This window comes from Peromyscus californicus, unplaced genomic scaffold (genome assembly GCF_007827085.1).
Source record: "Peromyscus californicus insignis strain IS unplaced genomic scaffold, ASM782708v3 Scaffold_6__1_contigs__length_162567912, whole genome shotgun sequence".
Classification (NCBI taxonomy): Eukaryota; Metazoa; Chordata; class Mammalia; order Rodentia; family Cricetidae; genus Peromyscus; species Peromyscus californicus.
The window spans coordinates 41,300,662-41,317,522 of record NW_026294584.1 but is presented as its reverse complement, the minus strand read 5'-3'; the positions used below and the strand labels follow the sequence as shown (position 1 = coordinate 41,317,522).

Sequence of the window (16,861 nt, the reverse complement as noted above, 5' to 3'; positions counted from 1 at the left end):
ATGTACGATACCCACTTCTGAAACAAACCCAAGCAAACCAAAGCATTTATCAGTGAGATCTACTATTCTTTCCTATGACGCCTAGGTCTAGTCTTAATGCCTTAATAAATTGGGGCTGCTTATTTGAACACCACTTTTGGGACTGAGTTACAGAATCTGAGATATAAAGTGGACCCAAATGGCTTTCCACATCTGCTCCTCCACAACCTTAGAAGGATCTGCCCACAACTGCAACAGCGGCAAGACTCCCAAGCACTCAAGAATGTTCACTTCCAGCAACCCACTCCCAAGGAACAACCTACCCAACCTCTGGTTTCCTCACCCCAGCAATGGCCCAGACAATCTATGGTGTCTTTTGTGGGAACAGCAGTATCTTTTTTTTTCTTTTTATTTAATCTAAAAGTACCTAATCCCAAGTAAAATGGAGTCTGAAAACATCCAGAGATAAAAGAGGGAAGAATCGTGTGTGTGTGTGTGTGTGTGTGTGTGTGTGTGTGTATGTGTGTGTGTGTGTGTGTCCTTAGAAACACCACATGCATTTCTAATCATCCTCAGACACCCACCATGCCTAGCACTGCCAGTGTTCCCAGGTCCTTGATGGCCCTTCCAAGCAAGGACTCATCCTTTGTGTCATTTCAGTCAAGGGACATCTGGAGAGTCGGTGAGAATCCTCCCTGGAGAGAACTGACATGTGCGACACACTCTTCTCCATCCACTCTCCTTGGTCTGTCCTCGACCAGGCTATATGCCATTTATCTTTTACAATAATACACATATGACCTTGGGGTTGACTCAAAAGCTCTGACATATGCATTATGGCTGGGAACCTATATAGGTACTTCTGGAATGTTCTTTTGTATTTCTATGCATGTGAAACTTTGGGAACATAGTCTGAGGTTCCTCATTCCCCATTCTTCCGTGTTCCCCATTCTTTTCAGGAATACTAGCCCATGCTTGGGTACACTCTGTGTTGAGAGAACCAGTCTGAGAACGGCTCTCTATTTCCTTCATGGTAAGTGGACACAAGGTGGACTCTGAAGCCCCACAGAGGGACACAGTGGGTCACTGGTTCTGGGTTGCCCTGCCTCAGGGCCATTGTCAGCCAGCCCCATACACACTTCCCTCCTCCTCCTCTGCTCATGGCCTGTGACATCACTGGCTACTCCCAGAAGGCTGCCCTCTGTTCCTGAGCACAGGCTCTGTGTAGCTCTGGACCCCCTGGCTGGACTGAAGCAGAGCAGAGTGGAGGTTGTCATCAGACCAGATCACCACCAACCCTTGGAGCCTGCACAGGAGCCTGAGACCTCTCACTGGAGCTCCCACCTCCTCTCCTCCACCCAGGTAGCTTAGCTCACCAGCATGCTCATTGTCTGCTCTGTCTCCCATACTGTCTCCATCCCTTTGTGTGGCCAAACTCAGCTTTCTTTCTCCCTCCTGTCTTTACAGTTACTCACCTTCCTGCCCCTTAAACTCCTTAACCCGCTTTCTCCTCTAATGAGTATAAGGTATTTTTTCTGACAAGTTACCACAAATACTGGGAATGTGTGGGAGGCTGTTGGAAATAGGGTCTCCTTTTGTGAGTTAGGGTGTGATTCATTTTGGTTTGGAGGTCTTTTAGATGAGAATATTGAACCTGTGTTCCACAGTAACTTTGACCCTGGTTTAGCTGATAGTCTAAGCCCTCATCCCCTGCCCTCTGCATCCCCAGCTCAACCTTCCCTCCCCATTTCTTAAATGGCAGTTGCCCAAGTATGAAACAGGGGTGGGAACAGAGAGAGAGAATTCCATGCTTCGGAGCCAGAATTTTTCACTTCTGCTCAGGAGCTGGTTTCGGAACCTTGAGTTTTATTCTCTGAGGGGGTCTTGATTTATGTTAATCTTAGTCTGTGCCTCTGTTTTCTTTGGGGGCAGAATTCGACTTTCTTACTGAGTTTCTGGAATGCTGAGAGACTGAAGGGGTATTTCTCTCGATGCCTAAGCATAAAGGAATAAAAGCCACCTTAATTACTGAAGCCAATGGGCTCTGGGTTCGTTGGTGTTTCCTTCCTGCTGATTTCCTCTTCCTATTGCATTGTGATCTCCATTTAAAGGAAAGGACTCAGGTGTGGCTGACTTTCTAGCCTCTGTCCCCCTTTTTCCCCCTCACTTCATCCCAAAACAGCAACGTGCTCATGCCTGATACCCCTGTTTGCTAAGTAATTGCTGTTTAACTGAGCCAAGGCAGTATGGTTATTTCAGGAAAGTTCCATGGATAAGCTGTTCCCTGGAGTTACCTATGGCTCCGCCAAGACTCCAGGCATGAAAGGAGACAGCTTCAACTCCTTCTAGTTGCTATTGAAAGCAGAAAAGTCATGACTGGCTGTTGCTGCGCAGACTCTCTTGTGCTCAAGATGGCTTCTGCTCCCAATAAGCAGACAGCATTCCTTCCTTTCCAAATGCTGTCAGGAAATGTTAGTAATATATACAATGCCTGGAAGGCGGCATTGAAAATGAAGCTTCACTATGGTAGCTAGACTTCTTCAAAAAACTCAACAGCTCCAGCAACTTCAGAAGCTGCTCTGAGGTGTGTCTTCTAGTAGAAGCCATCACCTCAGGCTTTATGGATCTCTCTCCAGTGTGTGGGACCAGATTCCAGTCTGAGGGTAGAGCTGAGCCCCAAATTTACCCTAGAGCTTCCTGGAGGAGATAAAAAACCAACCAACAAACAAAAAACAAAACAAACAAACAAAAACAACTAGGGTAAGGCTTTCTTTAAGTGCTTTGAAGGAAGCCTTTGATGGTAGTTTTGAGAACTGAATCCAGGACTTCCTGATAGTGAAACCTGAACTTGAGAACCAGAATCTTTGGCTCAAGTGTGTCAATCAGGCACTGAGAAGGCTTATGACTGGTCAGATGTCAAGTTGTCCACTTCGGGGAGAGAAAGCCCAAGTAATGAGAAGAACGGTCCCTTCCACCTCCCAACCCCTCTTTAATAGATACGTGGGAAGTTGGTCCTACTCACCCCCAGCCTCCTTACTAGGAAAGATCCAGCCCTCAGCTGACCCTGTGATGTTCATCACATAAGAACCTAACAATTTTAATATTTTAGTGTTAGCCAGCCTGCTGACCCTGTCACAAACATTCCATCCCTTGACCATTTCAAGAGACCACACTTAAATAACCCAATATTGTTGCAGAACCAGATCAGGAGGGAAACTTCTAGGAGCTCCCCCTTTCAGCCTGCCAGTTGGCTTCCTGTCTTTCTGTGAGGAGGACCAGTGTGAAGCATGCAGCAGAACGGTGAGAGGTCTGGGAGAAGCTGGAAGAATATAGAAGGGTTCAGAGATACAATACTGCCCCCAGATCTTGACTCCCAACAACACAATTTCGTTTGTCCTTAGCCAATGCTCTGGGCATAGTTTTCTCCAGTTGCCCCCTCCCTGCTTTACTCTGCTTCCTTTGGATTAGGACATAACCAGCTCTTAAAGAAAGTGGCTTGTTTTGAGGACCCTGGGGAAAGGTGGGCACAGTCTCAGAGAAAGACATATTATATGGTAGCAGACCAGGATGGAAAACCCATGACCTTCTGCAAGGGTGGGTGAGGACCAGGATGAATGCAGTGTGCTGAAGCTTATCTCTAATACTCAGGAATCAGCAGTGTGAATCAGCTGGGGGGACTCTTTGTGAATGGTCGGCCTCTTCCTCTGGACACTCGGCAGCAGATTGTGCAGCTAGCAATGAGTGGGATGCGACCCTGTGACATCTCACGGAGCCTTAAGGTAGTGCTAAACCCTTTATCCGGTGATGGAGACAAAGAACCAGGCACCAAGGACCTCTCTTAAGGCAGCAGTTTGGAGCTGAAGCCCAAGGATCTCCTCCTAGAAGACCCTCTTGGAGGTTGGGAAGGGGAGTTTTAGGTGCTCAAAGACAAGCTTAGCCTCTCAACTCCATGGCTTGGTTCAGTAAGCCATGTAGCTTCGCCTTGTAGCTTCCTTCTGTCCCAGGAATGTTCAGCTTCCTTCTACCTATCATGTTTTCTGTGTCCAGTTCTTGCTTCTCACCTGACTCAGGTATCTAATGGCTGCGTGAGCAAGATCCTAGGACGTTACTACCGCACGGGTGTCTTGGAACCCAAAGGTATTGGGGGAAGCAAGCCACGTCTGGCCACACCGGCTGTGGTAGCTCGAATCGCTCAGCTCAAGGACGAGTGTCCAGCACTCTTTGCCTGGGAGATCCAACGCCAGCTTTGTGCTGAAGGGCTTTGCACCCAGGACAAGGCTCCCAGTGTAAGTGCCCTCTCCCTACTCTGGGGCTTGCCAGTAGACTGGGGAGAAGATCCCTTTTTCTTGACAATTTTGGTATCTCATACATTTCTCTTCTGAAAAGTGGTGATGGCCAGGGAACTGAGGAGGAAGTATGGGGAAGGGGAAGCTAGTCTTTGGAACGGTGAGTAAAGGGCAAAGAATCTTCAGGATGCAGTCCTGGGTGTACACACCATTTTCCCAATGTGAACCCAATTACCCCCAGGTGTCCTCTATCAACCGAGTCCTTCGGGCACTACAGGAAGACCAGAAGTTGCACTGGACACAACTCAGACTACCAGGTGGGTATTAGAGTCGCCAGCGGAGATAACCAGAGCCAAATTCTTAGCATTTTATAGCTCTTCTTTCTGCCCATCCTGAGGAATTCTCACTCTTTTTTCAATCACCCTCCCAACACTCCCTTAAAGAGGGACTAGCAGATGACTCTATTCTCTCCTGGTAGAATATGGAAGTTCAGGGAAATGAAGTTACTTGCTCGGGCATCAGCCAGTTGTTGGCGTGTCTTGGAACAGAACCTAAATCCCTTAACTCCTGGATTGACACCAACTGCTAAGGGCAAGGCTAGACTGGGCCTTTCACACCCTTCCTCTGCTTCCTGTTTAGTGTCTCAGAACGTCGTCTATATTCTATGGGGTCAATCAAGCATGGAACAGCTGTTTTCCCTAAGTAGCACCAAGATACTGAGCACATTGTATAGTCACTGCCAAGGAGCTGCGTTCTCCTCTAGCCACGTTCTGCCTCTATGCCTGTGTTGTTGTCTAGTGACAGACCCCATGTAACAGAAAAGTCAACATCACAAATGCCATAAGACATCGTCCTCCTCTGCAGCTGTTTTGGCTCCAGCTCTTCCTGGTCCCCACGGTAGCTGTGAGGCTCCCCGAGGTCCCCATCCAGGGATCAGCCACAGGAATCGGACTATCTTCTCCCCAGGCCAAGCTGAGGCCCTGGAGAAAGGTGCTGGGCTGGGGTAGATAGTGGAGCAGAAGGTCCTTGGTATGGCAATAAGGCTACAGCCTTGAGACTTGTGGGCAAAGGCTGAAGGGTACAGGTTGTGGGTGACTTGACCGTGGGAAGGAGGGTTGTTTAGGGTTTTAAGAGGTGGGGAGTGGGGATTGACAAAAGACCATGCCTTGCTCCCTCCCTTACCCTTGCTGTGGGAACCTCTGTCTCTACAGAGTTCCAGCGTGGGCAGTATCCGGATTCAGTGGCCCGCGGGAAGCTAGCTGCTGCCACCTCTCTGCCTGAGGACACGGTGAGGGTGAGTGAGTTCTGTAACACAGTGTGAGGAAACTGTAAAGGAGAAGGATGTACTGGCCAGGGCTTTGGGTCTGCTAAGGTAGAGATGACAGCAAGAGGATGAAAAGAAAAAACTTGTTTAAAAAAAAAAGAGAGATGAAATTGTCACTGCTTTTCTGTTGACTGCCCTCCTCTTCCCCCACTCAAGTCTTCAAGTAAGGAAGGAGACAGAGAGCAAAGGCCAGAGCAGGGAGAGAGGATGTCAGGGTGGAGGAAGGCTCTACTTTCTGAGTCCAGGCCTGGGACACATGGTGAGAGCAGCTGGTGCCAGGTGGCTGAAAACACTGCCAGTGATACAGTCCCTGCTCTCTCTCAGGTCTGGTTTTCCAACAGAAGAGCCAAATGGCGCAGGCAAGAGAAGCTGAAGTGGGAAACACAGCTGCCAGGTGATTTCTGTGCATATCCACCCACCCACCCACCCACCCACCCACCCACCCATCCATCCATCCATCCACTCATCCATCTACCCATGCATCCATCCATCAATCCATCCATCTGTCCACTCATATCCATCCATCCATCCATCCATCCATCCATCCATCCATCCATCCATCCACTCATCCATCTACCCATGCATCCATCCATCAGTCCACTCATATCCATCCATCCATCCATCCCACCCACCTATCCACCCATCCATTCATCCATCCATCCATCCATCCACCCATCCATCCACCCACCCACCCACCATCCACCCATTCATCCATCCATCCACCCACCCATCCATCCATCCATCCATCCATCCATCCATCCATCCATCCATCCATCCATCCATCCATCCATGTATCCATCCACATTTACCTAGCAACCCTCATGTGCCTGGCTCTGTACTAGATCCTGGGCGTACATAGACCCTGTTCTTAAGGGCTGCTCAGTCCCTAGGATCATCCTTTGAACTTTATTATTTCTAGTTTCCTAAGGCCCATTTTGGGAAGAAGACAGCCTAGTTTGTGACATCTGTCTCTTCCAAACTCTGTAAGAAGATGCTACCTTTCCTGGAACCTTTGTCTTTTACCATACCCCAGGTCCCCATGCCTATTTCTCCCTCTGAGTGGATCCACCCTCATCTTGTAGGTGCTTCTCAGGATCTGATGGTGCCAAGAGTTCCCCCAGGGATCACCTCTGCTCAGGTACTTGAGAGGAGAGGGGTGTTTATGAACTGGGAAGACTGAAGAACTCATGGCCTTTCCTATTTCTGGTGAAGCATGGGTAAAATCCATGGGTAGCCAAGGCCTTCACAGTGGATTTCTACACAGTGTTATCCCCTGGTCTCCCACATGAATGGCATCCTCTGGAGTGTAGGACACAGCCTGGGGGTGGGGGGTGGTGCAGGGGTCTTGAGGGCCATTCAGTCTTGGTTCCCAGGCTTTCTGAGTAGGAAGACTCACTAGCAGTTGAGAAGACCCTCAACTTTGCTTTCTCTAGCAGTCCTCTGGCAGTGTGCCCCCAGCAGCCCTGCCTGTGCTGGAACCATTGAGTCCTTCCTTCTGTCAGCTGTGCTGGGGAACGGCACCAGACAGGTGTGCCAGCGACACCCCATCCCAAGCCCGTCTCCAGTCCTGCTGGGGTAAGAATTGAGAACAGGGCGTGTGTGCCCAGAGTCCAGTGCAGATCCTGGAGGGTGTGGGGATGGGTGTTGTGGGTATTCTTCACCTTTTCTGTGGGAGGGTGTGGCTCTCCAGTTGAGGATACCAAAGGAATCTCTCAAAACAGCTTCCCTCATTCCTTGTGTGGCTCTTAAAGCTGGGGAGTCCATAGTAGCTCTGATACCTACAGAAGGCAAAGGAAGTGGTATTGAGATCTGAATGTCTATACTCTTAGGTAAGTATATCTCAGCCCTCCTCTTCAGTGACTGTGAGAGGCTGGTAGGACTGAGAAGCCAAACTCGGGTGCCAGTGAGATAGCTCAGCAAGTAAAAACACTTGCTACTGAGTCTGATGACCCGAGTCTGATCCCAGAAACTCACATGGTAGGAGATAATCGACTCCCATAAGTTGTCCTCTGGCCTCCACATGTGTGCTTTGCACATGCTGTGTCCATGCAGGCATTTGAACACATAAATGGTAGATAAATGAATGTGGGTATGGGGAAAGCCCAAGTTCCCCTGCTTGTACACATGCAGGCATGCATTTGAATGCACACATACACACCCACAGTGAGTACATTAATGTGGGGAAAAGCCCAAGCTCCACAGAGTCTTGCATGGTGTTACCCACCCCTTCGCCACCTTTGCTCTTCCTACCACTGGCCCTGTCACGAGTCTTGGTGACACTTCAGCCCTGGCCTATCTGGTGCTCCACTGTTGTAAGACTTGGGCTAAGGCGAGAGACCCAGAGACAGGTAGGATCTAACGCTATTATTTCCCCCACGCAGACTGCCACTCCCTCCTTCCTGTGGCTTCTTCTTCATGTATGGAATTTGCCTGGCCCTGCCTCACAAGCCCTCCTGTGTATCATCTAATTGGAGGGCCAAGAGAAGCAGCATCAACTCATTACTCACACTGGCTATAAGAGGCCTCCATTTGGCAGTAATAAAACTTTTCTAAAGTTAGCAATAGTTCTTGCTATTATTCTTTTTTCACGAACACCAATGTGCCCCTATCTATCTATCTATCTATCTGTCTATCTATCTATCTATCTATCTATCTATCTATCTATCTATCTGTCTGTCTATCACCTATCATCTATCTCCTAATTTATATATACATGCATTGCATTGAGCAATATTTATCTATATAGCAATGAGTCTATCAATTCCATGTATGTAGATATATATGTACCTATTGATCTATTTAGGTATTGGGGTTACATATGCATACATCATATTACATCACAGCATTTCACTCAAGTCCTCAGTGCAGGTTTGAAGAAAACATGTAAATGAGATGTTACTTACATAACTAACCATAATAGCCACACCTAAGAAAGTTTACTATCGTTCTCTTATTTATTTGTTTTTGTTTGTTTGTTTGTTTTGATTCAGGGTCTCACTATGTAGTTCTAGCTGTCCTGGAACTCACTATGTAGACCAGGCTAGCCTCAGACTCATAGAGATCTGCCTGCCTCTGCCTCCCAACTACTGGGATTAAAGGTGTGTGCCACCACACCTGCCAAGATAATTTACTATAGTTCTTTGGTCTAAACAAGTAAACATCAATTTCCTAATTGTGTGTGTATTTTTGACAGAGCAGCAGAATGGAAATGACATTTTGAGATTCTGCTCTCATGTTTATACAAGTTCCAGGGGCACACTTGAGTCCCAGATCTTCTCAAGTCTGTCTGCAAAGAAAGCTGCAGGCTTCTCCTAGGTAATCTTGGGCTGTGGGAAGAGGGAAGAAGCTAGAGAAAAGAAGTTGAGTATGGGGATATTTGGAAAGGAAGATTGGCTTGTGTTTCTAAATTCTTTCTCTCTTTCCTTTCTCCCCCTCTCTCTCTTCCCTTGTAATTCCAGCCTGGCTTTGAATTCATGATCCTTCTGCTTGCTTCAACCTTCCAAGTACTGGAATTATAGGTATATGCTGCAAATTCCCAACAAATCCTTCCTCTTCTGAGAGGCAGAGGGTGGCGACAGGGGTCAGGGTGGGAGCATGCTTGACCCCCCTGGAGTAGGCACTGATTTAGAGCTTGTCTTTCAACTAGTCTTATTAGCAAATCCCCCAAAGCTGGCGGTTCAGGAACTAGTGAGCAACCACACATCTATTTATATGTAATTCCCATTAAAATGAACAATTAGCCACCACTGAACCAGCCACGTTTCCAATACCACATGTGGGTCAGAACAGATTAGGGAGCATTTCCACCAACAGCCCTGGATGCCATTTGATGACTAATGCAACACAGCCTGCCCCTCCCGACTGACTCCTCCGCTTTTGAGCTGGAGATCTGCTTGATAGGGCGGCCCAGGAAAGCAGGCGAGGCTGTGAGAAGACAATGCGCGGCACAGTTGGAGAACAGCCACTGGCTTCAGCCACAGGCCTGACGTCAGCGACCGTGGGAGCTGCCTTATTTCAGCGGAGGCCCACGAATGAGCAAACGAGCAAAGGATGAAGGGTCACTTGTGGGGAACTGGACATCAGATTGTGTGCGTGCTCATGTCTGCACATGACTGTGTACACCCATGCACACGCATTCCCTCAGTTTTGTGTGTGTATATGTGTCTACAGAATGCTGAGGAAGGGCTTTTGTGTTAAATGACCTGCAAGATGTCTCATCTCTTTAGATAAGCCCTGTTTTGCAGCAGAGTCTCACAATGCCCAGGACAGCCTCCAACTCTTGAGCTCAAGTAATTCTCCTGCTTCATCCCTTCAGGTTGCTGGGGCTGCAGGCCCACTCTCTTCCTGGTGTCAGTGTTTAATGCCCTCTTGGAAAAGAGGCCTCCTACTCTCTAGCACTTTCTATTTAACACTGAATTAAAAAAAAATTAATTCTTTCAGGGATCTTGAGAAGAAATACTGAAACCTAAGGCCATTTCCTCTCTCCAAATTGAGTATTGTTCATGTTTTTATTTTAGCTTTTCTCATCAGAGGACTTTAAGAGTAAGCATTTATTGTCATATGGGGCAATTTGCCCAAAGTTGGGGACGTGGATGCTGGTTTTAGGAGGCAGCTTGTTATGCTAAATAATAACTTTTTGAACACTTTCAATCCTGATTGTATCAGGAGAAAGTACCACGTGGGTCCATTCATTGCCTCTAAATTCTTTCTCTCTTTCCTTTCTCCCCCTCTCTCTCTTCCCTTGTAATTCCAGCCTGGCTTTGAATTCATGATCCTCCTGCTTGCTTCAACCTTCCAAGTACTAGAATTATAGGTATATGCTGCAAATTCCCAACAAATCCTTCCTCTTCTGAGAGGCAGAGGGTGGCAACAGGGGTCAGGGTGGGAGCATAAACAGTTAAACAGTTGCTAACCTTAACAAAAGGAAAGACTAGCGCTCAGCTTGGGCTGGGAGGGGAAATCTTAACTAGGATTTCACAGCATTGCTTTGTTCTTTCATTGTGCTTATTTTTGTAGTCACTTTGTATTTACGGCAAGTGATTTGGGTTTTATTTTATGATAGTGATAAAAATATTCCTTTTTAAACGAATGTGTTTAAGAATCTATGTGAGGGGTTGGGGATTTAGCTCAGCGGTAGAGCGCTTGCCTAGCAAGCACAAGGCCCTGGGTTTGGTCCTCAGCTCTGGAAAAAAAAAAATCTATGTGAATTAAAATGTTAACAGGACAAGCGGTAGGTAGATAAAGTCATGAAGACAGTTCAAGACAGGCATACATCTGGACGTCCTGCTTTAATGGAGAACAGTAGACATACATCTGGAAGTCCTGCTTTAATGAAGAACAGTAGACATACATCTGGAAGTCCTGCTTTAATGGAGAACAGTAGACATACATCTGGAAGTCCTGCTTTAATGGAGAACAGTAGACACACATCTGGAAGTCCTGCTTTAATGGAGAACAGTAGACATACATCTGGAAGTCCTGCTTTAATGGAGAACAGTAGACATACATCTGGAAGTCCTGCTTTAATGGAGAACAGTAGACATACATCATCTGGAAGTCCTGCTTTAATGGAAGAACAGTAGACACCAGTCACAGTTGAGTTGAGGCTGAGCTCTGCTGCAATGAGTTATGGGCCCTCAGACCAAGTACTCCAGCTCCCTGTAGAGGTGAGAAATGGTGAGGGAATTACTCTGCTCCTTCCTTCACTGCATCAAAGCTAAGGATAGTTCAAGGAGGCCTGGTGAACAGCCAGGGAGGTGAAAGGGAGGGCTGTATGGACATAGATGTTAACACCAGTACCCATGTTCATAAGGTGGACATTCTTTCGTTCTTGTTCTAAACCTAAAGGTATTTTTATAATATTCTTTTTTTTTTTGAAATTGTAATATGACTACATTATTTCTACCCTTTCCTGTAAGACGAATTGCTAAATGGTCTTATTAATAAAAAACCCGGAGCCAGATATTGGGGTGAAAACTGAGAGATCAGAAAAGCAGAAAGAAGCCAGTCACGTTCTTACCGCTAGGAAATCCTCAACCAAAAGAGAGCTACTTCCTGAATACTCACACTTTATATGGATTTCTGTGCTCTGTCATCTTACTTCCTCTCTCTGCTCAGCTACATCACTTCCTTTTTCTGCTCATTTCTATCACTTCCTGTCTCTCTGTCCAGACCTCCAGACCTCTATGGTTAACTAGCACTGGGATTAAAGACGTGTGCCACAATGCCTGGCTCTGTTCCCAGTGTGGCCTTGAACTCACAGGGATCTAGATAAATATCTGTCTCCCAAATGCTAAAACTAAAGGCATGTGCTACCACTGCCTGACCTCTATATTTAATATAGTGGCTGGCTTTTTCCTCTGTTCCCCAGATAAGCTTTATTGGGGTGCACAAACAAATTATCACCACATTTCTCCCTTTTTGTCTAAGATAAAAAAATTATAACTAATATAAGAAAAACTCTATACAATAAATACAGTAATACACAATATATACAGGCAATAAATACATCAACAATGTCTAGTCCATTTGGATTTGACAAATTCAGTGAAAATATGTTATTCCCATTGGTTAATAAATAAGCTGCTTTGGCCTATGGCAAGGCAGCTTAGAGGCATGCAGAAAAGGAGAAAGACAGGAAAGAGAAAAGTGGAGGCTGGAGAGACACCAGTCTTCCATCCAAGGACCAACATGCTAGCAGACCGGTAAGCCACAGAACACATGGCAAAACATAGATTAATAGAAATGGGTTAATTTAAGATATAAGAGCTAGCTAGCAAGAGGTCTATGGCCGGCCATAGACCATACAGTTTGTAAATAATATTAAACTTCTGAGTGATTATTTTATAAGTGGCTGCAGGACTGTGGGGCCAGGCAGGACCGGAGAAAACTTCTGGCTACATTTGGCACCCAATGTGGGGCAAGAGTTTCCACCCAAAACCTGAGAAAGCTTTAAAAAAAGATTCTAAAATGGAGCTTAAAAACAGGTTCCAAAGCCGGGCAGTGGTGGTGCATGCCTTTAATCCCAGCACTTGGGAGGCAGAGGCAGGTGAATCTCTGTGAGTTCGAGGCCAGCCTGGTCTACAGAGTGAGTTCCAGGAAAGGCGCTACACAGAGAAATCCTGTCTCGGAAAAACAACAACAACAACAAAAAAAAAAAACAGGTTCCTAGTTGTGTCTCATACAAGTTGCAGCATGTGGGCTTGAGCTACAGTATGGTGGATTCCTGCCACGGTACACAGAAGTGTCTCCAAGCTGTGCAGATCACTGTACGGTGGATTTATCTTTTGCTAGTACAAACAAACAAACAAAAAAGGTTTATGGGCCAGCTGCATGCCACCTGGTGGCAGTACGGACCCCAGAGTTGGCAGGGTAAGCATGACTCTTCTGGGTACCTCCACCATATTGGGAAGCTGAAGTGGCCAGAGTCAGCAGCCAAAGCCACCACTGCAGTCCTAGCCATGCTGCAGTTTAAAACATTGATCAGAAAAGGATTATAGGTACACAAAGACAGATTCATATGGAATAAGTCTCTAAATTGTTTATATTATGTATTAAAGTGTATATAGGCTTGGAAGAGAGAGGAAAAGGAGGATAGTTATATAAAGAAATACATAATTTAAAAAATAAAGTCTTTAAAGAGACAGTAAAAGTAGTATTAAAAATAAGCCACATAAAGATGGAAATCACACAGAGAGTCTGGATTATATTGTCTTTGGGATTTTTAACTGCAGAAAGACAATTGATTGTAAAGGCTGCTAAGTTAAGCCAGTATATATATTTTAAAGGTATCTTGACTTCAAAATTTGTGTCTAAGGATACATTGCTTTGGAATAGAGGTTCTGCTTTTGTTTCCACAGAAGATGAGAACCTATGGATTGATTCCATGCTAATATGGTTTGATCATATTGACCATATTGACCTGAAAGGCTGTCACAAACTATGACAGCCAAATTTAACTATAATTCTTAATTTTCTCACGATCCCCACAAGATTACCAGCACCCCCAACCAGCAGGAAGTAGTATGAGAAGCTATGCCCAAATTCCCAAAATATTGTTTATAAATGTTTATTTTTATTTAAAGGGGGTTGATTATAAATGCAATCTCTTTCTAAAGAAGAAAATGGGATATTATAGATATGATAGGATAAAAGGGTAGATTATTGAATCTACTTTTAAAGAGCAACAACTTGTTTAAAATGTTTTACATTTGCTATAGATTTTAATTTATTGATACAAATTTAAAGTTAATTTTGTTATACTGTATATATATTTCTACTCTTATTTAAGGTATTATGTTTGTGCAGCTCATTTAAAATTGTAATGTATAATTAAGAAATACAGATTAATAATCAGTCATATATGATAATCACACTTATAGTCATGTTAGTTAAGTTTTCTAGGTATACACAGATATATTTCAATTAGGTAGGTAATCTTCAAACACTTCAAAGACCTACAGAATAAGGCAGAATATGTTTTAAGAACTTGACTTTTCTGGACATTGAGACATGTCTACTCCTGGCAACACCAATCTACTTCAGAGAAGATGATGGGCATTGAAGAAACTCCATAAGATTGCTTTCTTTATGGCAAAAGTTAGCCATTTTGGCAAGAAACTGCTTTTGCCTGGACTGCTTGACAATATGTTCTAAAAACTGGACATGCAGGACCCATAGGAAGGTGAGCACTGAATTCTGCCAAAACAAGGAGAGATGGTCCTTCAGGTTCCTGATTTGCAGAGGAGATTGCCAGACATTCTGCAGGGCACAGGGAGAAACAACTGAGAAACTCTAGGCCTATAAATTGAAGATGGATGCCTCAACATCGCAGAGGAACTTTGGCTGTCTCTGTCATTCTAGATTTTTGGAAGTTACTTGCAATGCACTTCCTGTTTACTTAGGTAATATTATATCCTTCTGAGGTCTTTGATGGAGTTGAAGACTAGATAGTTACAATTTTCCTTGGTTATAATAAAAAAATTAGATATGAAACTTTAGACTCACAAATATAGGATAGATAAAATATTTTCTTTAATTTTGCCAAATACAAATTGTCTAGATATTGTAACTATAATTCTTGCTTGATAACTGTTCTATGACATATAATTTTACTATATTACTATATAAAACTTTTTGATTAGATAGAAAAGGGGAAGTGCTGGGGGATGTCTTTCTGTACACTATGAACATATGTTGTTCCCATTGGTTAATAAATAAGCTGCTTTGACCTATGGCAAAGCAGCTTAGAGGCAGGAGGAAATCCAAGGAGAGACAGGAAAAAGAAAGGCAGAGTCTAGAGAGATGTGAGCCAGCCGCCAAAGGAGCAACATGTAATGGGACATAGGTAAAGCCACGGAACATGTGGTGATACATAGATTAATAGTTATGGATTGAGTTAGGTTATAAGAGATAGCTGGCAAGAAGTCTGCCGTAGGCCACACGGTTTGTAAACAATATAAGCCTCTGTGTTTACTTGGGACCAAGTGGCCTCAGTACAGCGGGTGAGAGAGACTTACCTGGACTGAAGGGGGCTGGGCCACACTCTCCTCCCTCCAACCTCTCCCATGTGTCCCCTCTCAAATTCATAGCACCTTTTATGTAAACACAAGAATGGGTACAACATTTTTTATTTTAAATATTTTGAAATTAATATAATTACATCATTTCCCTTTCTCCTTCTATCTCTAAACTCTCCCAAGTACCTCCTCCTTTGCTCTTCAAATTTCTGGCCTCTTTAATCTTTAATTGCTGGGTTTTTTTATTATTATTTTGTTTTGTTTGTGTGTATTCCTAGATATATAAATACAACCTACTCCGAGTCTGTAAAATGTTACTTTCATGTACATATTTTCACAGAAGATCATTTGGTATTAGATAACCAGTTAGTGTGCTCTTCCCCAGAGGAGACTATTTCTGCAGCTCTCAGCAGCCCTTAGTTACCTGTAGTTTTTTGTTGAGGCCTCCTGAGATTTCCCCATCCATGTTAGTATATCCATTGGCATCATCCTTTTTCAGGTCATGTTTAGACAGCCATGTTGGTAAGAGACTTCATGAGTAAAGCTTCTGACATTTCTAACAGTCTCACAGCCAACTCCCCATTCCTCTGGCTCTTAGACTCTTTCTTCCTCCTAATGATCCTTGAGTCTTAGGGGTGAGAGTTATAACTATTTTTGGCTATAAGAATATTTAGAATGTAGTTAGGGATTATGCTGATTTAGTAAAGTAGTGGTTATAGGTTATCCTCCAAGATCCCTAATTTCAATAGCCCAGGGTGGTTAGCTAGGTTTTTTGTACATGATTTCCAGGCATTATGGCCTCTTTTTAATTGTTGTTACATACACACATCCATCCATCCATCCATCCATATATACATACATACATACATACATACATACATCCCACTCAGCCCATATAATGTTACTTGGATTTATATAATTTTGTGTCTGACCACTTGGTATTGGATAACCAACAAACATGCTGACAAGGAAGGGGAAATCTCAAGGGGCCTCAACCCTAGACAAAGAACTTCAGGCAACCGAGGAATGCTGAGAGCAGGAGAAACCGTCTTCCTCAGAGAAGAGTCTAAAAGACATTTACAAGTCACATCTGCATTCGGAATCCTTCAAGGCAAGGCTGGTTCTTCAGGGGGCCACTGGGAAAAGTTTATTAATTTGGGCTGGGGCATGGGGAGCCTGTGGTAACCATCAGGCTCCTTCTTCTTGGGTAGAACTTATAGCATCATGGGAAGACAGTCTTCTGGCCTTCTTTTTTATTCTTATTTTTAGCTAGTATTCAAAATAATGCTTGTGTGGCTTGTATTGTAGTGTGTGTGGATGTGTGTATGGTTTTTACAGGTTCCCACTGTGTAGCCTAAATTGGCCTGGAACTTTATTAGCCTCCTGAGTACTGGACTACAGGTATACATCACCACATCCAGCTAAATAATGTGTTTTATTTTGACAGTATTATACACACACACACACACACACACACACACACAATTTATCCTGCTCCCCTTCACTTGCACTCCCCTCCTCATATCTTTCCACTTTTTCAATGGTCCCTTTCCTTCTCCTTCTGTTTTCAAATATAGACATATATATGCATGTGTATGTGTATTTATTTATTTATTTAATTTTTTAAAAAGATTTATTTATTATTATTATGTATCCAGCATGTATGACTGCAGGCCAGAAGAGGGCACCAGATCTCATTACAGATGGTTGTGAGCTACCATGTGGTTGCTGGGAATTGAACTCAGGACCTCTGG

At 44.4% G+C, this 16,861-nt stretch overlaps 1 protein-coding gene across 1 annotated transcript; it reads left to right on the top strand.

Moving 5' to 3' along the window:
* Positions 1-3,266: 3,266 nt before the first annotated feature.
* Pax4 (paired box 4) lies at positions 3,267-8,107 on the top strand. Its single transcript, XM_052720229.1, has 10 exons — positions 3,267-3,279; positions 3,628-3,758; positions 4,050-4,265; positions 4,507-4,582; positions 5,130-5,255; positions 5,477-5,559; positions 5,914-5,983; positions 6,672-6,727; positions 7,023-7,164; positions 7,971-8,107. The coding sequence occupies exons 1-10, from the start codon at positions 3,267-3,269 to the stop codon at positions 8,105-8,107; spliced, it is 1,050 nt and encodes a 349-aa protein (XP_052576189.1).
* The last annotated feature ends 8,754 nt before the right edge of the window (positions 8,108-16,861 follow it).